The sequence below is a fragment of the Vanellus vanellus genome (assembly GCF_965231255.1).
Source record: "Vanellus vanellus genome assembly, chromosome: 26".
In the NCBI taxonomy this organism is placed as follows: Eukaryota; Metazoa; Chordata; class Aves; order Charadriiformes; family Charadriidae; genus Vanellus; species Vanellus vanellus.
In genome coordinates this window covers 5,329,624-5,357,296 of record NC_138931.1, presented here as the reverse complement: position 1 = coordinate 5,357,296, position 27,673 = coordinate 5,329,624, and the positions used below count along the sequence as shown (strand labels likewise).

Here is a 27,673-nt window from a genome sequence, read left to right as displayed (position 1 = left end):
GTAAATGATGAATAAAGAGTATCGCACGTAAAAAGTGTCAGCTTTCAATTAAATGCGCCCTATTCAGTAGTCAGTTCTTTGATGCAAGAACAAGCACATGCCGATTTCTGATCTGATGATCCGCAGCTTTCAGGTCTGGACAATTAGGCAAGCTTAGGCGGTGTGCGACAAACTTTTTGAGAGACTTGCATAATACCGACTTTGCTCCTTAAGCGGAGGGAGCTAGATGGCGCCATCGGCCTGGCTTTTGCCTCCACAAATTTGGGTTCAAAAGGTGCGTTTCAGGTAAAACGAGCTCATTTTCTGCCCTGGAGGTGCTGTGCTCTTGGCCGGCTCTCAGTTGGGCGCAAGTGGAGGAGATGCTGTGTATAAACGTGGGCAGCACTTGGTAGGTGGGTGCTGCTTTCTGGTGGCCTGTTTTAATTATCACTTATGGTGTCGTTGGTAGAAGTGATGGTGTCTCGTTAATACCACAAGCACGTGATGTATTTGGAGAGGTAACTGCTTCCCTCGTGGGGTGCAAACTTGATGGCAAACTTGAGGCAGGGGCTGTGATGGGACAAATTATAAAGCGATGCTTAGAGGTGTAAGGGCAGCCTTTAAGACTGTGCTGTCCTCCTGCAGAATGAGAGGTAGGTCGAGGAGGGAAGAACAGATTTACGCCAAAGGACTGCATGTTAATTAATGGGTTTTCTTGTTGTTGTTTCAAGTCTCTCACTTCTACTCCTGCCTCCTTTTCCATCTCACGGCGGCCCTGAACATCACTTTTATGCTGCGTTTTTCCATTAGGAAATTGAATGAGCCCAAGTTATATTGTGTATTTTCCATTTTTGGTGAGGTTGTGGATTGCTAAATTTTGTCTTGTGGAACAGAGCTTTGAGATCTGGGACCTCTTGAAAAAACTGGCTAATTGCTAATAAAAATATTTCCGTGCAAGTTGCACAACGGAGGCTTATGGAAATGCTAACTTGGTGGAGAAAATCCCAATCCTGATTACAGTTGTTGGAATCAAGCATGTAAATATTTATGCAGCTTGAATTTTAGGGGCCCTGGCTGGCTTTTCTCCCTGTAGTGTTGCAGGTTATGCAAAACCCTTGAACCTCCTTGTTCGGGTCGATGTGTACGCACTCTGCTGTTACTCAGAGAGACTGTTCGCTTACTTTTCGTAACTATGGCAGAGGCGTGTAGTAACAGTTTATGACCGTATGGTGTCTTCCTGCATTTTCAGCCGTTGTGTAACGCGCAGAGCTTGTGATTGGACGCAGGACAGTTATACAATGTAGTGAGCCCAACCAGATTATAAAAATCCTCCTTCGGTATGTCTGCATCCTTTCAGGCTGCGGCTTGCGACTCGGGCTGTGGCACTGAGCATCGGCTGGGAGAAAGGCGGTGGAGGAATTGGCTGAGACGGTGTCTAGAAGTTGGTACAGGTTTCTGGAGGTAAGAGCTGCTTTGAATTCAGATGTCAGTGGGGATGATTACAAAAATTCAACAGCTTTAGTGTGGGCTTTACTAAGTATGAAAACTTAAACCAGACAGCCTCAGGTTTTTAATAACTAAGTTTCAATATCTTAAAGATTTGGGGACTTAATTTTTCATTTAGAAGTTATCACTGTAGAGAGAGACTCAAAAGACTCTCTTTCATGTTTACCTGTAAACTTTGGCTTCCTTCTAATTTTTAACATGGGAGAAATTTATGAGGTTTATATAGTAAAAAAAGATTTTAAGAATGTTTGATCCCACAAGTGCAGCATCTTGGTTAGTTTTTGAAAGTTTTCTGAATTCCAAGTCTTTTATGTGAAAGGGAAATGAAATATTTATTTCAAGACAAGCCAAATAGACCAACTCAGTGTAAACTTTTTCAAGCGTATAATCAGTTGCTGGTTTTATATTGCTTACTGAACTAAAATTGTTCTCTTTCAGCAAGGAGCGAGTATCTGTTTCAAGAGTAGATGTAGGAATGCCTAAGCCTTTGGAAAGGAACTTCGTATTCAGAGTTGCAGAAGCTGGCATGCTACCCTGATGTGCTTAATAAATGGAATTTTTCCTAGATGAGTCTCTAACTTCACCTTTGTTTTAATGTGATTAAGGTCTTGGAGAAAAAGTAGCTTTCATCAAAGTGCCAAGTTAGAAGTACAAAGAAAGCTGGGCAAAGAAGCAGTGTGTGTTCAGGTTGCTTTCTGAGTGCTGTGAAGGAGCTTAATGAACTGTGTATTAACATCCGTAATAATGTGGAGGTAGCTGAATTCTTAGATTATTAATGCTCCACAGGGAGACTGTAAGGACTGTATACTATTATAAATCAAGTTAATGTGTACCGTAAACAGTGAGGGAGGTGTACTGTGCTGCAAGTAAGACTATAAAGTAGTGATGTGTTTTATGAAGAACAGTGATACGCTATTTCATTTTTATTTACCGTGAGCGTCATTGCTATCTAGAGAACACTGCAGGTGTCATTCGATATTGGTCACTTGATGTCAAGGTATAAAATTGTTATCTCCTAGATGTTGCTTACACGTCTTTGAAATGTAATCTTGTGGCTTCTTCTGTATACTTCTCTCTTGGTCTTCGTATAGGACTCTGTTAATGCAGACCATTGCCTATGCATTGATGGGTTCTCCTGTGGAAGGTGGTGCACATGCTGCACAGCAATTTGGCAAAAGTGTTGCGTATCGGAACAGTAAAATGAGACAGTAATGGGGTGAAAGATGAGCAAGGAACAGCTTGACCAATGCTCTTGACCAAATGTACCTTCAGGTTAACCTCTATTTAGTGGAAATACTCATATTTCAGATATTTAGAATCACAGTCTAAATAAACTTTTTAAATAATTTGAGTAACCAAATGTAGCTTTTTAAAGCTGTGAGATCCTTTGTTAATGTCTCATTCAGCTGGATTTAAGTCCTCTTCTCAACAAGCTCATTCACACAGGAAGTTAATGAGATTTAGCTAATGTGCTTTAAATCAACGGAAGGTTTGAGCTGGGCATAACTTTCCTGTGCATCTTTGTGTAGACATGCCCTAATAATGTTGGTCAGTTGTTAAGACGTACTATTCTGGACGGGGATCAAAATACCAACTACTTAAAAATTCATTAGTGCCTACAAAGAAAGAATATGTTTGTGCTTTGAAGACCTACTTTGAAGTGAAGTGAGAAACTAACTCAGGACTGAAACTTCTTAAAGTGCTGTCAACTCTTGTTTTTTACAACCTAAATGGTAGGAAGTTTAGGCGTATTTAAAATAGCAGTACTTTGTCTGCTTCTACTGCAAGTAAAGGGAAATGATGTCTTTTTGTGAAGTGTTGCATTAGGAATTTGAAATATACTTTTCTTTTTTGACTATGGATGTAGTTGGCTCCTTGGGGGGGGGGGGGGGGGGGGGGATAATCTCTGTAGCCTTTAAAGACTTGGTAGCGTTTTGGTGCAATTTCATTTCATGGGAAGGAACTCTGGGTGCAAGAGGTGCCTGCTAAAGACAAATCAGGAGTAGTTTTCAGACCAAAGAAGCACAGTTTCAAAATAGCCTGAGGAAGAGCTCTACTTAAGACTAAAGCTGGGAGATGGTTTTTACATGTAGCAACAGAAGATTAAGTGCGGGTGCTGTGCAGCTTTTTTCATGTCTGTAAGGTGGTCAAAATCCCCTGGAAGGTTGAAAAAAATGCCCTTGGAGCACACATATGTATCTGGAACAGTTTGTGGGGTAGAGGACCTCATGGGCGGTGTATCCACGTCCCGATCTGGAGATGTGATACTTGTGGCCAGCGCTGTGAAGCAATTAAACTTGTGGTTGCGGGTCTGCAGACAGTACTTTGATTGCATCATGTTAAGTACTTGTTGGGCTTTATTAGCTAGGCTGATGAGATACTTGTTGATGAATCCTTTGAAATGAGGAGGACCTTTTTGCTTTGTAGGAAAGCATCAAGCGACTTTTTGGACAAGCAACTCTTTGGAGAAGCAACATTGCTACTCTTTGGATCACTTGTAATTTGGTCGCAAATATTTTTAAACCCCCTTGATAATGTATTGTTTCATTTTTAACAGTTTCTCAGAAACAATTTGTCAGGCTTACTGTATTTATGCTGTTAAATAGCACATGGGAACAGCTATGGCAGGCAGGCTGGAGACTGAAAGGGGGAAATCTTGTTCTGAGGTTCTTCTAGTATTAAAAATAGCATAACTCAGGACTTGTAAAAGTGTGGACACATAGAAATGCAAACCGCAGTGCCTGTGGCTCCTGTCCGATGCACAGAAGACAAGGGGTGTCTAGTAATAGGAAGAGGAGTCTTGATTTATTTATTTTTTTTTAACACCTTAATGGCACAAAATCAGTACAGAAATTTTGTGCAATGGGCTTAACTAGGGTCAGTAGCAATCTGGAGAAAGCTGCTGTTCCATAATTAACTGGGATTTGCCTTGCTTTTGTGTTGAATTGTGAATCTGGCCAGGGGTAGCTGTACCCTGTAAGTAAACTTGTCTAATTGGAGCCTCCACAAAATTCCGTAATTGTCTGCAGTGCCGGTCTTGAAAGTGCAGAAGCACTCCTGTTTCCTTAATCGGTTTGGTACAGTGTTTTGGTGAAGGAATTTCTTTCAAGACTTCCCTGATCTGTTGGCATCTATCCTGCCACCTTCTGCAGCCATCTGCATCTCCCTGGATCCTCTCGCGCTGGTCCGAACCTTGTGTCTGCCTGTCCCCCTTCCCTGTGTCTCCTGGTGAACGTCAGCTGGCAACCAAACTGTAAGCAGTTCTGTCCCACTGCTTGTGGTTTCTCTTTAGTATGTCCCTAGTACTGTAGAGTAGTATTAGCTGCTTGGCCTAAATGTGCTTTCTTAAACTAAACAAATTAAATGTGGTGCATTTGTTACTGTCTTAAATTCTCCATAGCTGTCTGACACTACAGGAACTGAGAATTTATCTTTAGTCGCAGTCTCCAGCGTGCCCTTTCCAGAACCAGCTCTGCAGTGCTCACGGTATTGGGTATGAGTGAGTGCAGTGCATTTTAAAACTGGTTTTATCTTCTGCTCAGACTTGGTACGTTTTAACAATAAATCATCCCGACGTGCAGACATTCCAAGTCCCTTTCCACATCTCTGTTCTGTGTCTGTTGCCAAAAGTATAATCTCAGATGTAGAGGATGCCTCCATTTGTATTTAAAAACATCGTGTGCTTGAGTTTCAGAGATGCCCAATACTTGAAACTGCCACTGGACGTGGTGGAACTCCAGATGTACTGCTGCAGCTCAGGTTATTTGCCTCAAGAGCTTTATAAATTTATTTAAAATTTAGGTGAAGCTAACCTTGGTTGATGTAAGGTTGGACAACTTCTGGCTGAGCGTCATCTCTGCTTGCCGGAGAAAGTTGTTATTCACACAAGTCTGACAGCTAATTACAAATAATAAATTGAAGATTGTAATTAAGCTGTCACCTTAATTTGATTCTAATCTCCTTAGTGTATGCAACAGACTGAGCTCTCTTGGCTCTTCAGCCATCTGTAAAAGCCAGAAAGGTCCTGGGCTGGATCTGACACCACTCCTTCCTCGGGGCGGTGCGACATGTGCTTACCAGGTGGCATACCTACAGGAGTGCTCCTGGGAGCTTTTCCCTCTGTACGCTCTAAAGAATGTGCTGTTTTATAACCACGCCTGTTGTGCTTCCTTTACGAATATTTCCCTTCCACAGACGTGTAGGGCCACCGAATGTAGGTCAGTTCCTGATTTTTCCACGGGCAAGGTGGAGAGGGGAGGACCACAGGTACTGATTAACTAGTTAATTCTGTTTGACACTTTTACTATATTAAGAGATAGGAGGGAATACACTTAACTTCCAGACTAGCTTTTACTGGACTTTTTACTAGACTTTTAACTCTTTCGCCAGCTGGTTTACTTCTATCCTAGACCTCTTCCAGCAGAACTTGGTGTTGGAGGAAAAGCAATACAGCAAACCACAACTGTAAGGTAGCCAAGTTCCATTTGTCTTTGCAGACAGTTCTGCCACTTTATAGAGCGGTAAAACATTCAAGATTGTCCAGCAGCTTCTGGCTGCGGCTGTGGTTTTAGGAGACCTGGTACCAGTTCTAAAATGCTGTGGCCCCATCATGCAAAGCTCTAAATAAGGCTGCTGAAGTTGTGTTCAAACTTTGTGCTCATTGCTCATGTTTATCTGCTCAGGTTTATGCTGGGTCAGCTGTCTCCTGTCCTCTCAAAGCAGCAGCACAAATCAATACGGAAAGTCTAAAGTATTTTGGCTGTTATCTCTGTATGGTGGGCCTGGCTTAGTTGAAAGAAATTTGAGATCCAGTTGGAATTTGGAAAGACCCTCATGGCTTTAGGAAGTTTTTGGTTGAATTTGGAAAATAAGGAAATACGTAGAGCTACTTCCCTCTTCAAGCTTCTGGGGGGAAAAAAACCCTGCATCGCTCTTACGCTTTGGCAAACCAGTAATTTTCAGACTTGAAAGTCAACATGACAATCATGGGGGAACCTGAGGTCCAGACTAAGCTTCTTCCAAAGGGTCAACCTCGAGCTCTGCTAATTGCAGATGTGGCTCAATGAGCTTTATAATATTGACAATATATCCTGAGCACAGTATTGCTTCCCAGTTCTGGTGCTGCCAGTCTGACACCACCTGACAAATCGTGGACTATTCTAATGGATGTTCAAAACAACAAAACCCAAACAAACAGAAAAACCCCAACAGCTTATTGTCCCAAGCATGTTGCAGTCTGCAGGTCGGGTTGTTTTTTTCCCCAACCTTTGCTTTGCCAAGCTCTGGACTCCAATGTTAAAGGCCCTCCAACATAGCACTGTAGAGATGAAGGCCATCACAGCAAATCTGAATATTTTTTTGTTATTTGTCAGAATTGATAGGGAGAAGTAGGGAACATTTGTATTGTGGTTCAGCCAAGAATTAGATAAAATGATGCTGCTTTTTAAAAAAAAAAAAAGTAATGCATGGAAGGGAGAAGACATATATTACAATTGCCTACTGCTTTAATGGAGTTCATGCTCCATTTTTCCTTTCCGTGTTAATAAGCTCTTTATGTATATCTGTGTCTTCTTTCTTGCCCACGTTAACTCTTGAATCTAGTAAGAGATGATTTTTCAAATTATTTTTTAGATAGGCTTGCATGCAGTTTGGTACCTTGTGAAGTAGAAGCTTTTTGTGCAGCCTGTCTTGGGATATAGGCAGATTTCTCTGTAGGAAAACCTTTGTTGTATACTTCAGTGAAGGTTTTTATTTGTGGCAGAGGTTCTGGAGTAATGACTTGCAGGCAGAAGCTGCAGGGAGAAGAAGAAAAGTAGGTTTAATTACAGTCTTGCATTGTACATCTCTATCTCTGATGGTTTTTTCTTTCAGTGAACTTTGAAATGCATTGGAACTTGTTTAAACAAAATAGGAGCTCCCTTAGTAAAGTAGAAAATGTGGTATTAGTAGTCATGAAAATGCAGAGTGTGAGAACTACCACGTTGTGTCAAACCAGACACTCCCGTAGCTTTGTGTCCTGTCCCGACAGTACCAAAGCTGGAAGATTTGTGTGTCAGAGAAAAGGCAGGTGTGTTGAAGATGCAGAGTGGCCTTTCCCTGGCTATGAGGGTTTTCCTCCCGTGAACTTGCACCTGGACTCTCCCCTGCAGTAGGATCTTTGCCTAAATACTAATCTTATCTAAAGCATTGTAAACCCGTGTCAGCTTTTGGCCTTCCTGGGTTAATCATGTATGAGCGCTGCAGATAATTTGATATAGAAAGAGATGAATGTTAATCAGTATCCTGGTGGAGATTTCACTTCTAGCCTTTCCATTTGATCCAAGGCAGCAGATAATTCAGTGTACTGTGTGTACCTAGCTGGTGTTGAATGAGTTTTATCACTTTTTGACATGGCTTTTCAGCTTCTGATCAGTTAAATGTGTTACAGAGAGCTATAAAATACCTGAGTCATCTTACTTAGCTGTGCTCAGTTGGTGGGATAAGAGGTCTGATAAAAAAGACTGATATCTTTCAGATAACCTGATCTGCTGCCTGAGGATTTCTGTTTCAATTTGACACTTGTGATTGCAGAATAAAAGCATTCTGAAAATCCCTTGATTATTATCTGTGCCATAAAGTCCAAGTTTAATTGCTGAGTAGAAGCAAGAAGTTTTTCTTGGACCAGCCGCCCCCTGACACACGTACGTAGGTGTAGTGTTTGTGTGTGTGTAAATGTGAGTACACAAACACACACTCCCTCTCTTTGGGAAAAGGAGCAGTTGAGGCTATTTTTCCTGTTAATTTGGAATTGCTTGTTCGTCATCATCTGGGAACCCTCATCCAAACACTATCGTTCTAGCTATTGTGTTTCAGCTCTCGAGAATTAATACAAGGCACGGTTTATTTGTGTGCTCTCCTGATGTAATTCATAAGAACAATTCGCAGGGAATGATCGCATCTTCTTTGAGGAGATAGCAGTCTTACTGTTTTGCAATGCGAAGTAAAGTAGGATTATATGGTCTTTTCTTTTGCATCGGTGGAGATGCTCGTTAATGCTAACTAAGAGGCTTAGCGTGCCAGCGTACCGTAAACCAGATCTCCTGAATGGCAGGTTTCCTGCTGGTGTAACTCTTACACTGGTGTTTTATTGGCATGGCTGCATTTGTGAGGGAGGTGTAATTCTGCCCTTTCCCTTTTCCTTTCCAATCTGAGATGATAAAGCTGCCAGACTAAACTACGCCCGTCTCCATCACTGATTTTCTTGGAGAATAAAATATGTCTACATTGACAGAAAAAGGCAAATGCTTTTCTTTTCTTTTTTTTTCTTGTGTGCTCGAAAAAAAAAAAAAAAAATCCCTCATGCCTCTACAGTAAAAGCAAACCCCTCCAAAAAAAAAAAAAAACCAAACCCAACCAAAAAAAACACCTCAGACACCCCCACTGCCCCCAAAGCTTTAACTGGTGTCTGTCTCTTGGTGCTCTCTAACCTGTCCGTGTCACCTCTCAGACCTGCGCAGGCAGCCTTGAGACAAATGTTCCTGTAGAGATTTGGCCAGTTCTCTGTGCACAAACTCAGAAGCAGACAAACTAATTTCAAGTTGCTGTTGATGTCTGGAGATTTGCACTTTTGAAGGGGAAGTCTGTGATTATTGTAAAAATGGGAATGCCTTTTTTCCAGAAGAGCATGACGGTCAGTACTCGAACTGGTTTTCTCCTTCACTCTTAGGCTCAAGTGAGAAATAATTACGCTATCTTAATATTTACTTTCAAAAACAAGTCCTAATTACCCTCTTATTTGAAGACACTACTTTCCATTATACTTTAATTTAATTAGGAGTGCTTCAAGGCTATCTCAGTGCCCAAGTAGTATTCCTTACGTATGTATATTTTCTGTCTTGAAAAGTTACATTGCTTCAATATCTCTTTCACCTCAAGTAACCAGAATTTTCTAGCAAATGGGCAATTAACAGCTATTAAGAGGTTCTAAAATATTAGTACACTGTAATTTTTCAAACAGTCCTAAATTGCCCCTAGCAGAAGGGTCTTTGTCAAGTTTCATTATTATTGTAATTACAGTAGACATTCAAGCTGCTGACGTTTTCCTGCGGAGCGTTTTTGAAGGGAGGCTGGAGGAAAAAACCCAAACCCTACTTTTTTGCTTTCTAATGTCTACGTAACTGTTTTTTGCATTTCCATTAGCTGCGTTTCCACCTCTAGCTATTAAGTTGAAAATGTCATTAACTTGCTTTTGAAGTAACGCCAGTGTGCAGTGGGTTTTGCTTCTTGATTGTGTTCCTGGTTTTGCAGAAAATTTCGCTTGATATGATTTTGAAAAGGCCATTTTTCAGGTTCTGTGGTGTCCTTTCATCTGTAGGTGAGCTTGTTTCATCCGCAGCCTCTGCAGCCGCGCTTTCTTTTTTGAAGCTCAGTAACAGGTTGCAAAGCTTGTTTAGTTTTTTTGTGTTTGTTTGTTTTTTTTTTTTTAATTTCTATGCTGTCCTGTGGGAAATTTAGGTTAAAATCTGTTAGTTCGTGTTGCTTAGTCTTGGAAATGACAACAGTGTGGATGACCCTGGACTGGCAGGTCTAATTTAAGGAGCAAACGTGGGAAAACTATACTGTAGTGACCCATCTGGGAAAACAAAAGAGAAGCAGTAAGCTGTACAATCTTTCCTGTTCCTGTGCCAAAATAGTAGTGATACTAAGTAAAATGCGCTGTTTTATCCTGAAGCAGTTGCTTCAACGTCATCAGGCAGATTACTTTGAACGTCCCTCACGCAATTGGGATAATTTTGGGTGAGGGTGTTCAGCAGAAAAGGCTGTTTCTGTCTGTCTGAAATAGGCTCACTGAAAGTCAGGTGTGGTTCACTGTCCATCTGGTTTAAGCTTCCTGGATGCTTTTTATTTAAAAATAAGTTGTTTGAAGAGGAAGGATTTAGTTATACAGAGGTGAACTTCAAATATACAGTCTTTGAAGAAGCACGAGTGTTGTTTGCAATGGATGTTCAGTAGCACGCTGTTCTACATCACTGTGTGGCTGGAGTCCCGGCGTACCTTGTTCCCAAAAAGTTCTATGGAAATGACTGTAAAATAGAAACAACACCAAGGTTTGAATGTACTACTAATAATTGAAGACCACAAGAGAGGAATGAGAGAATAGTCACAGTATTCCCATCGTGAAAGAATTCAAAATACCGTCAGCTTTATCTTTAAATGGTAATCTGCTAATTATCAAATCAAAAAGAAATGATAAGAGTGGGTGAGTCATGAGCATGAAAGGGAACCAAGGCTGTGGGGCATGTCTGTTTGTACATATATCTTAGGTAATCAAGAAAAAATTAATTTCTCTTTTCAATTCTAGGTACCATTGATGCTAACGATACTTAAAAAAGCGACCCTAATGTCCCAGCTGGATTCCTGAGCACTTTTGTGATTCCTGGAGGTGCTGCTGTTTAAATAAGAAATTGTCCTTAGTACTTGGCCCGTCATTCCAGAAGCATCCGCTTGGGTACTGCATGCAAGTCCTTGACATTCTGGAAACGATGGGGATTGGTAAGAATACCACTTCGAAATCAGTGGAGGCAGGAGGCTCGACAGAAGGCAAATATGAGGATGAATCTAAACATCCCACCTTTTTCACCCTGCCTGTAAGTAACACATTCCGGTACTCCATAGTCGAGCTCAGTGTGAATCAGTGAATAGTGCTTTGGTCTAATCATGCTGTACAAAGCCTTTATTTCCACAAGTAGTTAGTAAAACCCCTTTTGCCACTTGTTATTGTTTATATATAAACATGATCAATTATGTTGTCTGTAGTTGACTTCTGCGCTCCAAAGCAGTGCTGTTTGCAGGACATGTGATTTCCCAGGCTGTTTACAATTAGAACAATTAACTGTCCCTAGTGCAGAACGAAGCAGCCCCCGGTATGTCCTGAGTTACTTGACTAAGAGTAGCAGGTGACAGCAAGGACGCATTTGTTTGTCTTCATAGAATGGTTTAGGTTGGAAGGGACCTTGAAGATCATCTCGCTCTGCCCCCCTGCCCTGGGCAGGGCCACCTCCCCCCAGCCCAGGTTGCTCCAAGCCCCGTCCAACCCGGCCTTGAACACCTCCAGGGATGGGGCAGCCACAGCTTCTCGGGACAACCTGCGCCAGGGGTCACCGCCCTCACAGCCAACATTTTCTTCCCAATATCTCATCTAATCTCCCCTCTTTCAGTCTAAAATCATTCCCCCTCATCCCATGGCTCCCCTCCCTGACCCAGAGTCCCTCCCCAGCTCTCCTGGAGCCCCTTTAGGCACTGAAAGGCTGAAATAATGTCTCCCCAGAGCCTTCCCTTCCCCAGGCTGAACACCCCCAACTCTCTCAGCCTGTCCTCCCTGCAGAAGGGCTCCAGTCCTCATAGCATCTCTGTGGCCCTCCTCTGGCCCTGCTCCAACAGGACCATGTCCTTCTGCTGTTGGAGGCTCAAGAGCTGGGGCTTCTAACTTACTCCGATTTTCAGTTGTATTGTTCTGTTGTAGTCTGCCTCTTTAGAACTCTTCCAGCTGCTGCTGGTTTCTCCCCACCTTCAGTTAATGCTGTCCAGGCTTTGAGGAGCTGTATGTGATGGCTTTCAAGTGTCTGTATGTTCCTAGCCGTGCTGTTATAGAAATGATTGCCTGCCACGCTTGTAGTGTTTTCTGACAAAATGTCAAAGACAGATGCCAAGGGAAAAAAACCTGAGTGACATGAGGTATGATTGCAGAGAAAATGTGTATTTTAAGACTTTGTGTTTCTTTTTGTTTGTTTTATTTTTAAGGTCGTGATAAATGGTGGAGCAACATCCAGCGGTGACCAGGATACAGAAGACACAGAGTTGATGGCCATCTATACTACGGAAAATGGCATAGCAGAAAAGGTATGTATGTAGTGGTTTCCTTCTAGCTGAGAACTCATTCTTGCTTTTTTAGTTTTATTATTTGTCCACACTAGTTTTCCTTGGCTGAGAGATTTTCTTTCTCTAATCAGACATGCTGACGTGCAGATTGAGATCGGGCTTGGGGGAGTTCTGTCCTCATGACTCTTCTGGTCACACATTTTGGTTGCAGAATGTGGGGAATGACTCAGCAAATGTTAGAAGCACTTAATGCACTTTGACCTGCATATTATGAATTTCAGTGGCAACTTTTTGATTTCTTCATTTCCATTGGCCTTTTGTGTGATTTCCCTGATAAGGTTATTCTGTTCTTCAGTGCTTAACTTTTTCTGCATTTTGTCAAGTGAACTGGTGGTGTTAAACACCTTAAAAACTGGGATCTTTCACAATTTCTTCCAAGCTCCAACCTCATAAACTTAATTTTTCTAGTCCTTTTTCCAAGTAGGGGGCTGCTTATTATTACAGAGTGACAGCTTTATGAATGAATTTCAGGTCATTCATAAAAAGCCATGAACATTTTTCCTTAGGATAATGGTGATTGTATCTTAGCTATTCAAGAAGACCCAGTTGAGGCCTCAAAGGAGACCTCAACTTGTGATTTTTCCAGCTTTTTTCTCAAAAAAAGAGAGCCCTGAGCCTGTTCCATAGTAATCATCGTTATCTTGCAAGCAGAGACGTTGTTTTTGTTTAAAATAAGGAAGAGGATTGCAGTAAATCTGAACAGCACCTTTTTCTGAAATGTTTGTATCTAAGGCTTTGTGGTTAAGCCTTATCTCTGAAAAGCCTCAATTTGACCAAATTTTTCAAATGTCCTAACTGAAACAAGAACAAAACTCTTTGTTCCAAGCAAGAGCATCATGATGCTCATTTCTTTGAGGCTGTAACTTCTGTTAGGGCGAGGATGATAGCAAAAGGTGTGGTTAAGGTTTTCTAACTCAGACATCAGGACTCACTTCTGAATTCAGGTTTAAAATATACCCTGAACAGGTGATTCTGACGGAGTTCTCGCAGTGTTACATTTCAGAAGAATGTTATGAATGCCACGATGTGCTTTTGCATACTCTCTCTTACAGAAAGCCTGGCTCTATGTTGCAAATACATTTCTACTACCATCTTGATCATACTGATATTTTAATGGACAAATTTTGGCAACTGTTGACATGCATGTGTCTGTGATGGCTGATTTTTGGAGCGTGCTCAGACTAGCACCGAGAGAGACAATCTGATAAAAGCCTTGAGCAAAAGGTGTTGGGATGAAATTGTGCAACTGAGATTAGCGATCTCTAGACATTAAAGCATGTCTTCATGGCCTGTTTTTACCAAACGAATATTTTTCTCCCTTCCATTTGATCCATGCGATCAAAACTGCAATGAGGGATGATAATTCACCTTAAAGAGACTATGAGCTTTTAATCAACCGAATCTGCTTGAGTTAAAGCTTTTCTGTGGCTTACAATGACTGAGCAGCGAAAGGAGGGCTGTAGCAATTAACAGCCTCATGTATTAAGATAGCATTTCTGGTAATCCAGGCAAACCACCTGCTTTTCACTTAAAATAAGTGTGTGCGTAAGGCATGTTTGTTCTTGGCTTTCCATTCCCCTTGAGAGATCATTCACCAAAAAAGCAAACGAAAGACCTCGTATAAAAAGCCTTTAACAGAGAGGACTGAAATGTGCTTAATTGCTGGAGGATGCCCAATGCTTACGTTGTCTCGCAATGTTTGTTAGCTGAAACAATAACCTATTAGCCCAGACGAGAAATAACTGTATTGCTGCATGCCTATAAAATAAACAATACTATGTTGCTTATTGCTTAATAGAATTCATTTGAACATGTGGGCTCTTTATTTAAGGTATTTCTCTAAAGGCATTATTCCCTGCAGTTAATCAGTTTTCTTTTGGTCCTTCCCACTAGTACTTGATAACAGCCTTCCTCTTGCACTGTTGGTGTTTGCTTCTTTGGATTTTCGGGTAGGTTTGTAGGCTTGTTGTTTGGGTTTTTTTTTTTTCCTCAACATTTTGCACCACCTTTATCTTTGTCTCATTTTCCCCCCTTATTTATACTTTTTTCTGTGCTTTTTTCATTTTTGTGTTGTCCCACCTTTGGCCAATTAAAAATAAGAAAGAATTAGTATCTCATTCAAAAAGGTGGAGTTCATTCCCAGCAGTTCCCTACAGCGTACTATGGCATACTTGGCAAGCACCGGCACACAGTCAGTGTGTTAAACCAGCAGGCACATGCTGGAGATAGGAAAGGGCCAGTGACTACCCAGTGACTTATCAGCAGGGTAGCCGGACCTCACCCTACCTCTCAAATTCCTCATTCTTCAGTCTTGGTCTCTTTTGTTTGAGTTCCCTTTAGCCATTATCTGCTAAAGGTTTGATGAAGGTGAAAGCTTCCTCTTCCAAAGCAGAGTAAGTCTGGCTTTTGGAAGGAATGAAGAGTACCTTGGATTTATGTTTTTTAATCCAACCACTTTGCTGTGTAGGACAGACATTGCTGTGACAATTATGCCTTAAAGTTTGAAATTCTTTTGGTAGAAGGACCTCTAAACTTCACTTTCAGTAGGAGAGCTTAATTTGGTTAGCAGTTGTCGATCTGTGCCGAAAAAGAGCTTTCTCTGTGCACTGGACAAGTTGACTTGTTCCTAGGCTTGGTGCCTGCTGATCTTTTTGTTCTTTGCAGACAAATGTAGGCATAAATGTAATCACAAATGAAAAGTTCTGGAAGAATTAATGAACTTGCTGCATGTGCCAATGTCTTCCTGATAGAAACAGGTCATCGTTTCTGATGTTTGCTGCCCAAAGATGGGGAATATATATAGTGTGTTGTAGTGCAATATAATAAATGGGCAGGTGGAGAAGCTAAGGAATGTACTTGGGGCAAACTCATCAGTCCTAGGAAGAAAAATTAGTGTTTGGCACTAAGTGGAACATTTAGGTAGCTACTGGTACTTGTCTGGCAAAGTTAGAAAAGTTAGAAAAGGGGGCAAAAGATGGGTTTTTAAAAGGCAGGGGCCAAAACAGAGCCACCGATCTGCACAAATCACTTACTGGATTTTTAGAGAACCTGGTATCCTGCGTGGGAACACCACGAACTTTGAAAATCCCATTTCTGTCCATCCTTGGAAGGAGTAATGCAGGTTGCTCAGTGCACGGTGATGGGTGTTCTGTCTTTTCACGCTGCAGTCAGGTGGGGAACTGTCCCCAGTTTGTTCTCCTAAATCTGTGCTGCTATTTGGGTGACTCAGCAAGCTAATGTTGATGTGATTCGTGAAGCAAACAGTTAATTTCTCCTGTTACTCTCTGTTTGTACTTCAGGGGCAGATGTTGTAACCATTCTTACTCTTCCTTCATGACCTCTGCCTCTCTGTAAGTGTATGATGACCTCTTTGTGGAAAAGTTGAATAAACAGGCAGTATCACTGGTGAGCAAAGTTCTCAGGTGGAGCATACGTTGCAGTGAAATTGAGGGGAGGTGAGGCAATCGCACACACAAATTTTATTTTCTTTTTTAATAGATGTATATGTGTTTGTATAGTCCCTGGGGAAGGGTTAACAAAACTGCTTTATAACAACAGAAAGTATCACAGGGCCTTCTCTGGGTGGATCTTTGTTTTCCTGAGCAAGTTCTTACAAGAAGCCTCTAGTGACCATGAATATCCTGACGTTTGTCCATAACTATGTTGGCTGTTGAGTCTCCTTCCTTCTGTGGGTGAGCCACTTTGTGCCCTGCCTTGGATCAACCCGTGTTTGCATTGTCATGAGGATGTACATGTTTTTTCCTAAGTTTCAGTTAGAGACAAGACATGTACATGTTTACTAATGCTCAGGGCTCTGCCTCCAGTATGAGGAGAAGCTCTAGAACTCCAGTTCCTGGTATTTTTTTTTTATTTATTTGTTGTTTTTGAGAGAATCAGGTCAGGAATAGTGCTCTTTCATTTTTCGGTCAATGAAAAAATGACATTGGTGCTGCAAATCAGCAAGATGAGTTGTGGAGTGAGCAATTTCCCTTATTCCTCTGGTTAGGACCTATACCTTCTTTAAACTAATCCTGATGAGCAGATTGCTCATCGTTCAAAAGAGCCTTCTGAAATTAGTGTTTCTATAGTTTGCTTTTCCATTGTGATACCCTCGACCTTTCTATAGCAGTGTGATTATTTACACGCTCTGAATTTGAATTAACCCAGTGGCATTTGTTTTCCCAACAGAAATCGGAGGTAAGAGGGAAGTACCATGGGTCAGCTTGGCTTCCCTGACCTTGCAGATGATCAACCAAATGGAGATTATCTAAGCATAATCTGTGGATGTGTTGTGATTTTTGAAGAAGTAAAGACCATTTGAGGCAAAGTCACGAGTCTGGCAAAGTTCCCGGTCTTTGTGTAAGGCTACTTCGCATGAGTTTGTTATGTTCTAGTGTGGATTAGGTCAGAATAGCAGTTATATAAGGTATTTTTTTGGATAATTGAGCTGAAATGATAAAATCTGATACTTCCTCCTGCTTTTGTTGTTGGTATTTGGGCTTTGGAGTGTTGTGTTTTTGTTCTCAGGAATTTCAAAACCAGAGCGCTTGAATGAAACGATTCCACTTAGTTGTGAAGAAGAAATGATTGAGCTGAATCTTGTTTTACTGGAAAATCTGCAGGGATTTTGATGCGTGTATATGTGTGGTCGCTTGTCTGTTAGCTCTCTGCGAATTAGGGCACATGGTAGGCCAGAATGTGGTCTCGTTTAAATTCCTGCAGGTTTGGAGGAAGTCTGGTTGACTAATAAATTGGCTGTGGATGTATTCAGTTATAATGTTTAGTATTTTTCTGGACTGCTTGCATGTGGGGTGGAAGCAAAAATAATAAATCTTGTGGCTAAAAAAGGTTAACCAGGATTGAAATTGAGTAGGAATTAAGCAGGGAAGCGATTACCATAATAAGGAACTTTCTTGCCAGTGATTTTGGTCTCTTATGCAAGAATAGCCAGTCTGCTTTCAAAATAGTCATTGTTGACTCTTCTACTTAGTTCCGATTCCTTCTTTTATTACTCTTTTTTTTTTTTTTTTTTTTTTTTAAATAAACAGTTCTGTCATAATAATCCCATTTTTGGGGCACCTTTTGGCTGCCAGATTGGTTATATCATACATGAGCAATTGTGTTAGTATAAATAAGCAGGGAACAGCTTATAAAAGTGAATGTATTTGGTGCGAGTTCAGTAGCTACAGCTGGAGATGAGCTCATTACCAAAGGTAAAAGGCTTTAAAAATGTAACGCATCAGCATTGCTTGGGAGTACACTACCAGCCTTGAAGTATCTGGGAATTCCCCGATAGTTGGAATTCAGTTTATTCACATGTAACAGTAACCTACTGTTGTCCTTTCTGTCCTCCTCCGCTTTTTTACCCTCCCTATCGAAATAGAGCTCTTTGGCAGAGACGCTGGACAGCAGTGGCAGTTTAGACGCACAGAGAACGGACATGATTTACACTATCGAAGACGTTCCTCCTTGGTATCTCTGCATATTTTTGGGGTTACAGGTATGTTTCAAAACAGCTCTAGTATTTTTCTCTGTGACTTTTAAAGCTTTTTTTGGCGTTTTCTGTGTAGTTCACTACATCTGTGTATGTGATAATTTTATTCTTCCCACACTCTCACATGTTTGAAGGAAGTGTTAAGATAGTTCCGTCTGAAGTTGATCAGAAAGATTACTGTGTTGATAGTGATCTATATTATTGCTTGCTGGCTTATGCATTTGTGAGATTCATTTAAATATTTAGTCTCCTAAGCAGCTGTTAATAAATAAGTGAGCAAATGCTAAGTGGTGAGCTTCAGAAAGTTACATTTGGCACCCCTGGAATTAAAGATAGAGAGAAATAATGGATTAGTCCTGAAATCTTGACTATTAAAGCTGCTGCTGTAGCCTTTTCAGTTCTGCAAGCTTGATAGCATCATCCTGGACCTGTGGGCTGGCTAGTGAGCGGGGCGAGCAAATTCTGCGCTCCTTGGAGTGAGAGCCTGTGCTTCCCACACTGAGTAGGACTGCAGTGGTGAGCTGGACCCTGCTGCCAGCTCGGCCACTCGCTTGTGTGAAGCAGAACAGCTCATTTCATCTCCTTTCTTTCTCGAATGGTAATAATATCTGTCCCACAGGAATGCTGAGAATTTGTTAATATCTGTAAAGTATGTTGAGATCTCCAAACAAATACATTCCAAAGCATCCTTTTTATTTCTGCCTTTCCTCAAGGACGGGCAGTTCTGTAGGGATTATATTTTTACTTGCATTGTTGAATATGGTGACTCTTGTTTGTTTGTTTGCTTAATGAATTTGGATTGAAAAAGAATTAATGAGTACCTAGTTTCTGGTACTTGGGAGCTTATTTGCAGCCTGGTTTGTATGTGCTTTAAGTTCATTTGTGAGCTAGTGTTTTTTCACATGGTTGAAAGTGAATGGAGTTATTTATCTGCTTTTCTGAGTTAGAAGCTGTTTTCAGCACAGTTACCTAGATACCTCCTCCTCAAGAACAGTAGCCATGTAGCTATGTAAATAACGTAGTTTATCCTACAGAAATAGCGATCATTAGCAACAGAAATAGCGATCATTAGCAACAGACTAGTGGTAGCTCGACGTGGAATGAAAATACTTGAAGAAATGCTTAGGACCGGAAAGTTAGAGCTTTGGTGGATAATTCAAAAGCAAAAAATATCCAATGCAAAAGAAAAGATGGTCATAAATGTATTTACTTACTAACGTTGGCTGCAGTATTAACAAACCGTTTTTGTCTTCACAGCATTACTTAACGTGTTTCAGTGGAACTATAGCAGTGCCCTTTTTGCTAGCTGATGCCATGTGTGTTGGATTTGACCAGTGGGCTACCAGCCAGTTGATTGGGACCATTTTCTTCTGCGTGGGCATCACTACATTGTTACAGACAACTTTTGGGTGCAGGTGAGATTTGGGACCTGTTTCTAGTTGTTGAGATGGCGATAAGACTAGACATCTATTGGGATTTCCAGGATGCAAGAGGTAGTGAGTTCATTTTCCAAGGATAAACATGAAACGCAAGATAGTAGGTCAAATACAGGGCAGTTAGGGAAAGCTTTTGGAACACTGCTCCCAAAAAAAGGTGGACCTGCAATCAGAGAAGGCATTCCAAGGGTAAGAAAATACAGCAGGGGCAGGGAGAGGGAAGAAAGAGGATGGAAATCCATGAGGACAGAGAAGGTAGAAGTGTTTCTGGGGCAAAGGAAAAATTTGTACACCGTGGTAAAGAGGGACTAAGTTGGGTGTTTTTATTAGTTTCTTGAATGACACTATATTCTTGCCAATATTGAGGTGGTTGTAATTAGTCCTACAGCAAATTTTATAAGAACAAGCAGAGTGCTTGTGAAATCAAAAAGGTAGAGAAAAACCATGAGGATGACTTTTTTTTTTTTATTCTCTGAAATGTCTGTGTTAACTTCTAATACAAACAAATCATTTGTTTGTATTTGTTAGTTGCACTCAGTTGCAGGGAATGATCCTTCCTCGAGTTGGGAAGAAGCACATATGTTAGTGTGGCCTTACAGGGATGTCCGTACCTTTCCTTTGGACTGCTCTCCTTAGGAGGATGCAGGAGACCAATTCAGGTGTTAGCAAATACTTGTAAAAATCTGGTGTTGGTAAGGACAGGATGTTGTAAGTTTTATTAACATGAAGATAAATCTTCTATAAAACGGTTCGTTCTACAGTAAACACTGCAGAGAGATGTTTGACACGTTTACTTAAGCTTTTGTTGACTCTGCCTGTGAGAACCAGGAGTAGCTAAAACCTGGAGTTATTTCTGCATCTTCTTGAATAAACGGGGGATGATAAGTAAAACCTGAAGAAAAGTGCGTATTTTAAGAGTTTGCCCTTATACGGTTACTTGAATGATTCATGGGTCGTTTAATTCAATTTAAGAACAGTGAGCTGAAATCTCGCATTCCAATAGAAAAGGGACAAATGTCATCCCCCGACCCCCGCCCCCCCCATTTTTCAAGATTTATCTAAGAAACAGAATCTTTGGGTGGAAAAAATAATCCCAATAGGGTGCAGAAAGAAGATGATAGTAGATCACTTACAGTTGTAGATCAGCTTTTAACCTAAAAATTTTCCAAATATTTCAGGTTTGCCAATGTAATCTTCAGTTGCTATTTTAGTTAACATTCTTGTCTTTTTTTCCTTTGAAAAAAGCCTTCCCTTTGTTATTTTTATTAATGTCTCACTAAACTTATAAAATTGTTCCTCTGTTTTGTATGAAAAGTTCGTTCTGCTGACAAAACATCATAATGAAAGTTCTTGAAAGAGACAATTTTTCTTTCCCCGGTATATTTTCTTTTAGTCAAGACTACCTGCAGTTCATAATCATGTTTTCTGCCTCGTTGGCTCTTTGTGCGCAGAGGGCAGCTTGCCTTAGCTGTAATCATAAATTTAATGTACCTCATCTGGAAGGAGGCAGAGGAGCAGAGTTGTGCTCTCTCTTTTAATGGGAGTGATCTGTTTTTTTCCCCCATCTCCTATTTGTGCTTTATGTAGGGAGTCCAGGGATTGTTGACCTAGGTGGGAATTGGAAGATAATAGGGGGGGGGTTGTTCAATTTTGAATGTCTCCTCCCTGGATTTGCTGAAGTTTAAAACCTTCTAATTTTGTAAGAAGTGAAGAGTTACAGATGAACTCAAAGGGGAGTTTGGTTTTCCTGTGCTTCTACCAGCTGCCGCCTTCTGCCTCAAATTTATCAGAAAAAGCTTCGGTTTTATGCTTCCTGAGACTTGCATCTCTTCACAGAACGAGAGTTTGTCATCATATTTTGGTTTTTTCCATAACTAATTTTGGGGTTATTCTCTTTATTCCTTACTATAGAGTGATTTGGGGCTCTTGCAGAAACCAGTGTGGTCCCATCAGTTTGAAACGCTCTGTTCCTTCGTCTAATCCTACCTCTGCCCTCCGTGGTGGTTATTTTTTTTTTCCTTTTCAGTGGCTCCCACGTGCGCATGTTTATGTACTGAAGAGGCATTTGTGTTTGGGTCTTAAAATAAGCCAACCTGTATTTAAGGATTAAATTTCAGCGGTTGAATGTTTTATAACTATTTAACATGTGATTCTGGTTGTATATAAAGGTGGGAATGGGATATAGCAGCGATGTTCCCTAAATGAGGTTTTAAAGTATTTATTGGCAAGTCTGTCAACTGCAAAGTATTTCAGTAAATAAAGCCACTACGGTTTCAAAAGGTCAAATTCCATGGTTTAAAGGTCCTTAAAGATGGATTTAGCACAGTTATGAGGTGGAGTTGTGGTCAATTTGGTACCCATACTAATTTTAGGAATTCAAGCTATTTATTAGGTTATGTAAGAAGCCAAAAGATTTGGCAAGGATTCAGGCCAATTAGTATGACTGAGACAACCAAATACAGCTTTAATATACCAAAACATTTTAGATTTGTTGCTGTGCCCGTCGCTACATTGTCTAAGCAGTCTTACGTTTGTGCGGCATGTTAAGATAATGAAGACGTTTCCAAATGACTTTAAGTGCATGAAAACCTCTGTCTTCACGAGGGCCGGTGCCAAAATAGAATCAACTTCCCCATTTAGACATGAAATTAAACCGATATTCCAGTCATAAGCTGGTGGTACTTTACCCAGCTAGTAATGAACACCTGGCTTAGCAATGGGAAGGGTGTTTTGTAAGTCATGTTCCAAACTGCAGCAGTCTCTTTAGAATGAGACTGAGTATAGTTGGCTCATTTGGAGTGATAAGTTTTAAAAAAAAAAAAAAAATCAATAAAAAGACTTTTCCTGTCTGCTTAGATGAAACAAAAAGCTATATTTTGAGCCTGCTGGCCCTTTTGGTAAATATTCCAGGTTAACTGTCTCATATAAAGGTTGAGCAGATAGCAAAGTGAGATGTGCTAAGACCTTAGCATGCGGTATTTATGTAGGGTGTTTAATGTGATAAAAAACTCGCAGTCTGGACCTAAGTCTCGGTACAACTGACTTCATCACTAGAGAATGTTTTTGCAATGTATATTTCCAAAAGCATTAGGGGGGGGCACAAGAGTACTGTGTAGGTGGGATAGCGGAGTAACAGCTTGTTACGGGTATTGCATATTTTGCCATGGGCACCAGCTTGCTCAGTTTGCTTAATGAACCTTGAAAAATAAGGTGAATCATTCACTCGTAGCTACCAACCGTTTACTTCACCAAAGATAAAGCCTTGATTTTTGCTTGAAGAAACTTAGAAGGGAATTGCATGCCAATCGGGTGTGCTCAGATGGCTCATGTATTTTATGAAGTTTTGACTTTCTAACGCAGTTTTCAACGTTTGTGGTAGGCGAGTCAGGATTTTAGATTGCTCATGGCCCAAACTCCTTCCCAATGGTAGTTCAACTGTTCTGACTTCCTGTCTGTGAACTTTACAACTGCTATTAGTAACATGCTTCTGGTTTGATCTTTGTTGTGTTAAGCATGTATAGGATTGTTTTTCCCCACAGATTTTTTTTTTTTTCCCCTCCTTCTTTGTGCCTTTTCTGATCTTTATCTGAATGTGCTACAGTTAGTTCTTTTTCCTTTACTGGTGCTTGCACTGGCATCGAGGCACTTCACTGTGGCTGTAAAACAGCCATAAACGCGGCGCGGTAACTAGAGCCGCATGAGCAATTAAGTGTTCCACATGTTACAGTTTGAGATCTGCTGTTAAAGAGAATCTTATTACAGTCCATTAATGACGGTATTTATAGAATTGTTCAAAGCACATCTTCTCTGTAGTTAAGTAACATCTGGATATTTGGGGTGTTACACAAGCTACGGTTGATTCAATAAATGCGTAGTTGGTGCTGGTAGATGCTCTTTAGATCTTAAACCTTTTGGGAAGTGTAAACACCAATGCGAAGAATGTCATCTTGAAATTCTTGCAGTGTTTGTGTTTATTGTTGGTAGCCACCTGGAACATCTAATCGGCTTTTATCAACCTAATAGTTATTTACACATACACTTAAAGATGAATGTATAAATGACTGTACTTCAAGTCACGCAGAGGGAAGGCATTGAGTACGCAGACTGCATACTGCTCTATCAAAGAGCCTTTTTAATGTGGCGGGACGGTAAAAGCTGCACGTTCAGCAGTCTGGCTGGTACTTGCATCTGTATCCTTGTGCCGCTGAGTCAAAACCTTAAATCAGTGTCTGGTACCTGCCTGCCGGTATACGCTAATTATCTGTTATAGGTGTTGTATTAATAACTTCACACATGTAGCGCCTTCTGTTGGATCTTTGGTTTGGGAACTCTATTTCTGTGGCTGTTCTTTTTAATAAGAAAGTCTCCTATTTGACATTTTTAATAACCCCCAATAAAGAATGGTTTTGAGGATGAGTAACCACCTAACTGCAATTGATATCCTGACACGGTACCGTAACACCGAGAAATGTCAGCATCTCTTCTTTCCCTTTCCACCAGGTTACCCTTGTTTCAAGCGAGTGCTTTTGCATTCTTAGCACCTGCTAGAGCAATACTCTCCCTGGAGAAGTGGAAATGTAATAATACAGGTAATTGTCGTTTATGCTTGTGCAGGTTTGAGTGACAAATGACCCAGATCACATGTAGTGCAACTGCCAAAGCTTTTCATATGGAAACTGGAAGTAATGAGCCGGAAATATGAAATATTCTCACCTTTTGAAATGTTAAGACTTTGTGCCTTGGGAAAAGATTCCTAAAAATGCCCTTGTGGAATTCCGCTTCTGTTTGTTTTTTGTAATACAAAAAATGCTGACAAAAGAAATCTAGCAGTAGCATAAAACAATTCTTTTATTAACAATGTAGAGAAAGGCTGAAGGATTCCACAAATGTTCCTTTCCAGTATTTAGAAATAGTAAGTCCCATGGAGTCATTTGAAGTTGAGTAGTAGGGTGTTTGTGCAGTGTTCAGCATCACCTCGAGACCAGTATTTTTACCTGTTTAACTCACACCTGACGGGTGTTGCAGAGCAAGCTTTGACAATATTTGGATCTTCATTTTAACTCTTTCTTTGCCAAGTTCGTCATCCTGAAAGGTTTTGAATTTATTGAGAGTGAAAATGTGCGGTAAAACTGGTTTGGTTAGGGGGCTTTTGCTTTAGCTTACGTTAGAAGACTGATGTGGAAACAGCTCTGGCAGTTGGCTTTTTAATGGGGTGTAGTTATTCAGTACTAAGGCTGTGGGCAGTGCAAGAGGGCAGCACAGAGAAGCGGGTGGCTTGCTTCTAACTAAAGGTCTTTCCCGGGGGTCTTTTGGTTCTCTAATCATTTATATTTATATTGTTTACTTTTTTATACATCTTTTTTTGATTCACTTGCGAGCATCTAATTAGTTTTCCTGATGTTTTTTATGTAGAAAACTTAGCTTTGAGCATTCCCGTTTTCTCACTGGGGCAGTCACATTTAGCTACTGGGAAATAGCACGTGGGTTTCAGTGCCCAAGAGGGAAAGGCAAACCACGGTGCGCTTTAGTAGCGCTAGCTGTGTTGGATATTTCTGTGCGCCAAAATGTGCTGGTATCCTAATACACAACTTGTTGAAAGAAAACGCTCTCTGATACCCTTTGATGACAAAGCAATTTTTTCCACTACTTCAGCTTCTCAAAAAGAGCTTTTGCTGCATCTTGCTCTTGAACCTTTTAACCTTCAAAAGGTGTCAGCTGGGGTTGTTACCACGGGTCAATTCATCGTTCAGCGAGTGACCTAAATTGGTGAACAACGAACGTTGGAGTGCTTGATTCCTAGTGTGCAGTTGAGTAATTCTCCATTCATCCGTTTATTGGAATGAGAAAAGAATCCCTAATTGACCTTTCTTTCTGAAAGTTATGATTTTTTTCCACTTTGGTACAGTGGGTAAATTAGTGGTTAGCTCTTGGGGAATGTAAGCATGTTATTACTTGATTTGTAGCATTGCAGAACTTTTATTCTGCATAAATCAAGGCTTATTTGTCAGACACAGCTTAAGGAGAGATTTGGTTTGTATTAAGTGATGGGAAAGCGGTCGAGAAATAAATACCTGTGTTTTTTCTTTTCTTCTTTTTGTAAGATATAACAGTTACAAACGGAACAACAGAACTGCTTCACACTGAGCACATCTGGTATCCCAGAATACGAGAGGTAATGTAGGAGTAGCCTTTAGCTGTTGATGTGTCCAATTCCAGTTAAGTTTCTCACCTAACCCTCTGTGTGTTCTTGTCTTTATTTAAGTTGGTAATTTCTTGTGTCACTGCGATTTTCATTTGAATATATTCCTTTACTCATTTCACGGAAGTCTTCATCTTTTCAACTTGTTCATTGCTGGACAGCAAATACAAGGAGTTAGTTACCACCTTCCAAAAGACGCGCAGTAAAATGCACAAGCGAGACGAATACTCTTCTTGTAACACGTTGTGATTTGTACTCGCTGGCAGCAGCAGTTCAGCTGCTCCCAGACCAGTCGCCTGCTGTCACTGTGTTCAGTAGGCTGTCCCGTGGAAGGTAATACAAAGTTGTTAGCAAATCTGGTACATCCCTAGGTGTCTTTAAGTTGGAGACTATTCTAATAAGACGTTGATTCTCCCAAAAGACTTGCTGAAATAGATCAAACTCCTTCTCCACTCGCAGCAGTGCAGTCTGAACTTCCTCATGCTCTGCAGAGCCCAGGATGAGGGTTGTGCCCAGGCATCACACTAGAGTGGTAGATAGCGTAGTCCAAATTAAGGCGTGTGTCATGGAATTTATCTCCCATCCCGTTGCTTTGGGCTGCAAACTTTTTCTTAATTAAAAACAACCCCTCTCTCTTCCCCATGTTCAAACCATAGCTACATCCTGCCAAGAGCCCTGCAGCCAAGAGGGCTGACAGTCTCCTGAGACCACAACGCTGCTCTATACCAGCTTCTAAGGAGCACTTGTGAACAATGCAGCATACACTCTGCCCCTAGGAGCTAGGAGCATCACCTCCGTGGCGCCACCAACCCTTGCCGGTTCGATCTGAGAGCTTAAAGGTTAGCCTGGAACCCAGGTCTCCTGTCTGACAGTGTGATGTGCTATCCACACAACTACCAGACTGGCCCACTGGTCTGTTGTGTAATAGTTTTGTGGAGAAAACCATAAGTGTTATGCTTAAGCAATAAGTCACTTAAACATAATGAGCTGTTTTATGACGAAAAAATTGCTGAGTTCTTCTGTGTCACTGAATTCTTTTAACTGCAGTTTGTAATCCAGAGCAGAAAAAGAAATATTTTGGGTTTGCTTGTAAGATTGGACTGAGCTCTCTTTCCCGTTCTTGTCTGTTCAGATCCAAGGTGCTATTATCATGTCCTCCTTGATCGAAGTGGTGATCGGTTTGCTTGGCCTTCCCGGCGCCCTGTTGCGATACATTGGACCTCTGACCATCACGCCAACTGTTGCTCTCATCGGCCTCTCGGGTTTCCAAGCTGCTGGAGAAAGAGCAGGCAAACACTGGGGTATCGCTATGTTGTAAGTACTCCTGGGTGTTCTTGGCTTAGGCCAGGGGGTCCCAGTTGGTAAGTCATCGTGTGGGAATTTTGGAATGCTGAGGAAAAGCCAGAGTCTGCTCGGTTGCCAAAGGTAGCACTGCAGTGCTCCCAGCGTGGAGAAATACCGTGTGCAGGAACATGAGTGGGTCTGGATAGGGTCAGCTGGCAATGTGGGAATAAGGACAGCAGCAACTCGAAGAAGAGGAGGAAGGAGAGGGCAAGAGGTGAAAGTGAGGTGAGGAGAATAGGGAGTTTTTATAAAACAATAGTTGTTCTGGGAGCCGCTGGCTGAGTCTAATTCAGTGCTATAGAAAAGATGATTTAGCAAAACACCAGAGAGATTAGTCAACAATTTGCATTTCTGTCTTTATGATGCTGTTGTGTATGTTTCTTATTCTGCAACAGCAAGCAAATACCGTTGGTAGTAGTGATCCATTTGTCATTATTACTGGTTTGCTTACCTATAGCCAAGAGAAATCTGTATGACAACAGAGAGCGTGTGTACTTCCCTGAATGCCATCAGTCGATGGGGCATAAGTAGACAGATTTCTGTTGAGTAGACAGTAAGGCTTTTAGGGTGAATTTCAGGGCATGATGTGTGCTTCTGTAGGTATAGATGCCAAGGAAATTAAACCACAGAATCATAGAATGGTTTAGGCTGGAAGGGATCTTAAAGATCATCAAGTTCCAACCCCCCTGCCCTGCGCAGGGACACCAAAAGAATTGACATTAGTGGTATGAAAGGGAATAACTGAGAAAAATGAGATGAAGAGAAGACAAAAGCTTCCTGTTGTGAGATGCTGTGGAT

The 27,673-nt window shown here is 41.1% G+C and overlaps 2 protein-coding genes across 2 annotated transcripts in view; both read left to right on the top strand.

The window, feature by feature from the left end:
* Nucleotides 1-27,673, top strand: part of ACTG2 (actin gamma 2, smooth muscle) — a 124,449-nt gene that overhangs the window by 1,738 nt on the left and 95,038 nt on the right. The window lies entirely within an intron of this gene.
* SLC23A2 (solute carrier family 23 member 2) overlaps nt 10,868-27,673 on the top strand; it is a 28,304-nt gene continuing 11,498 nt past the window's right edge. The window contains exons 1-7 of the mRNA XM_082495820.1: nt 10,868-11,111; nt 12,265-12,363; nt 17,786-17,902; nt 19,154-19,311; nt 23,833-23,921; nt 25,434-25,504; nt 26,664-26,845. Of these exons, the coding sequence (XP_082351946.1) occupies nt 10,980-11,111; nt 12,265-12,363; nt 17,786-17,902; nt 19,154-19,311; nt 23,833-23,921; nt 25,434-25,504; nt 26,664-26,845 (848 nt within the window). The 5' untranslated portion in view covers nt 10,868-10,979. The remainder of the gene's footprint in view (nt 11,112-12,264; nt 12,364-17,785; nt 17,903-19,153; nt 19,312-23,832; nt 23,922-25,433; nt 25,505-26,663; nt 26,846-27,673) is intronic.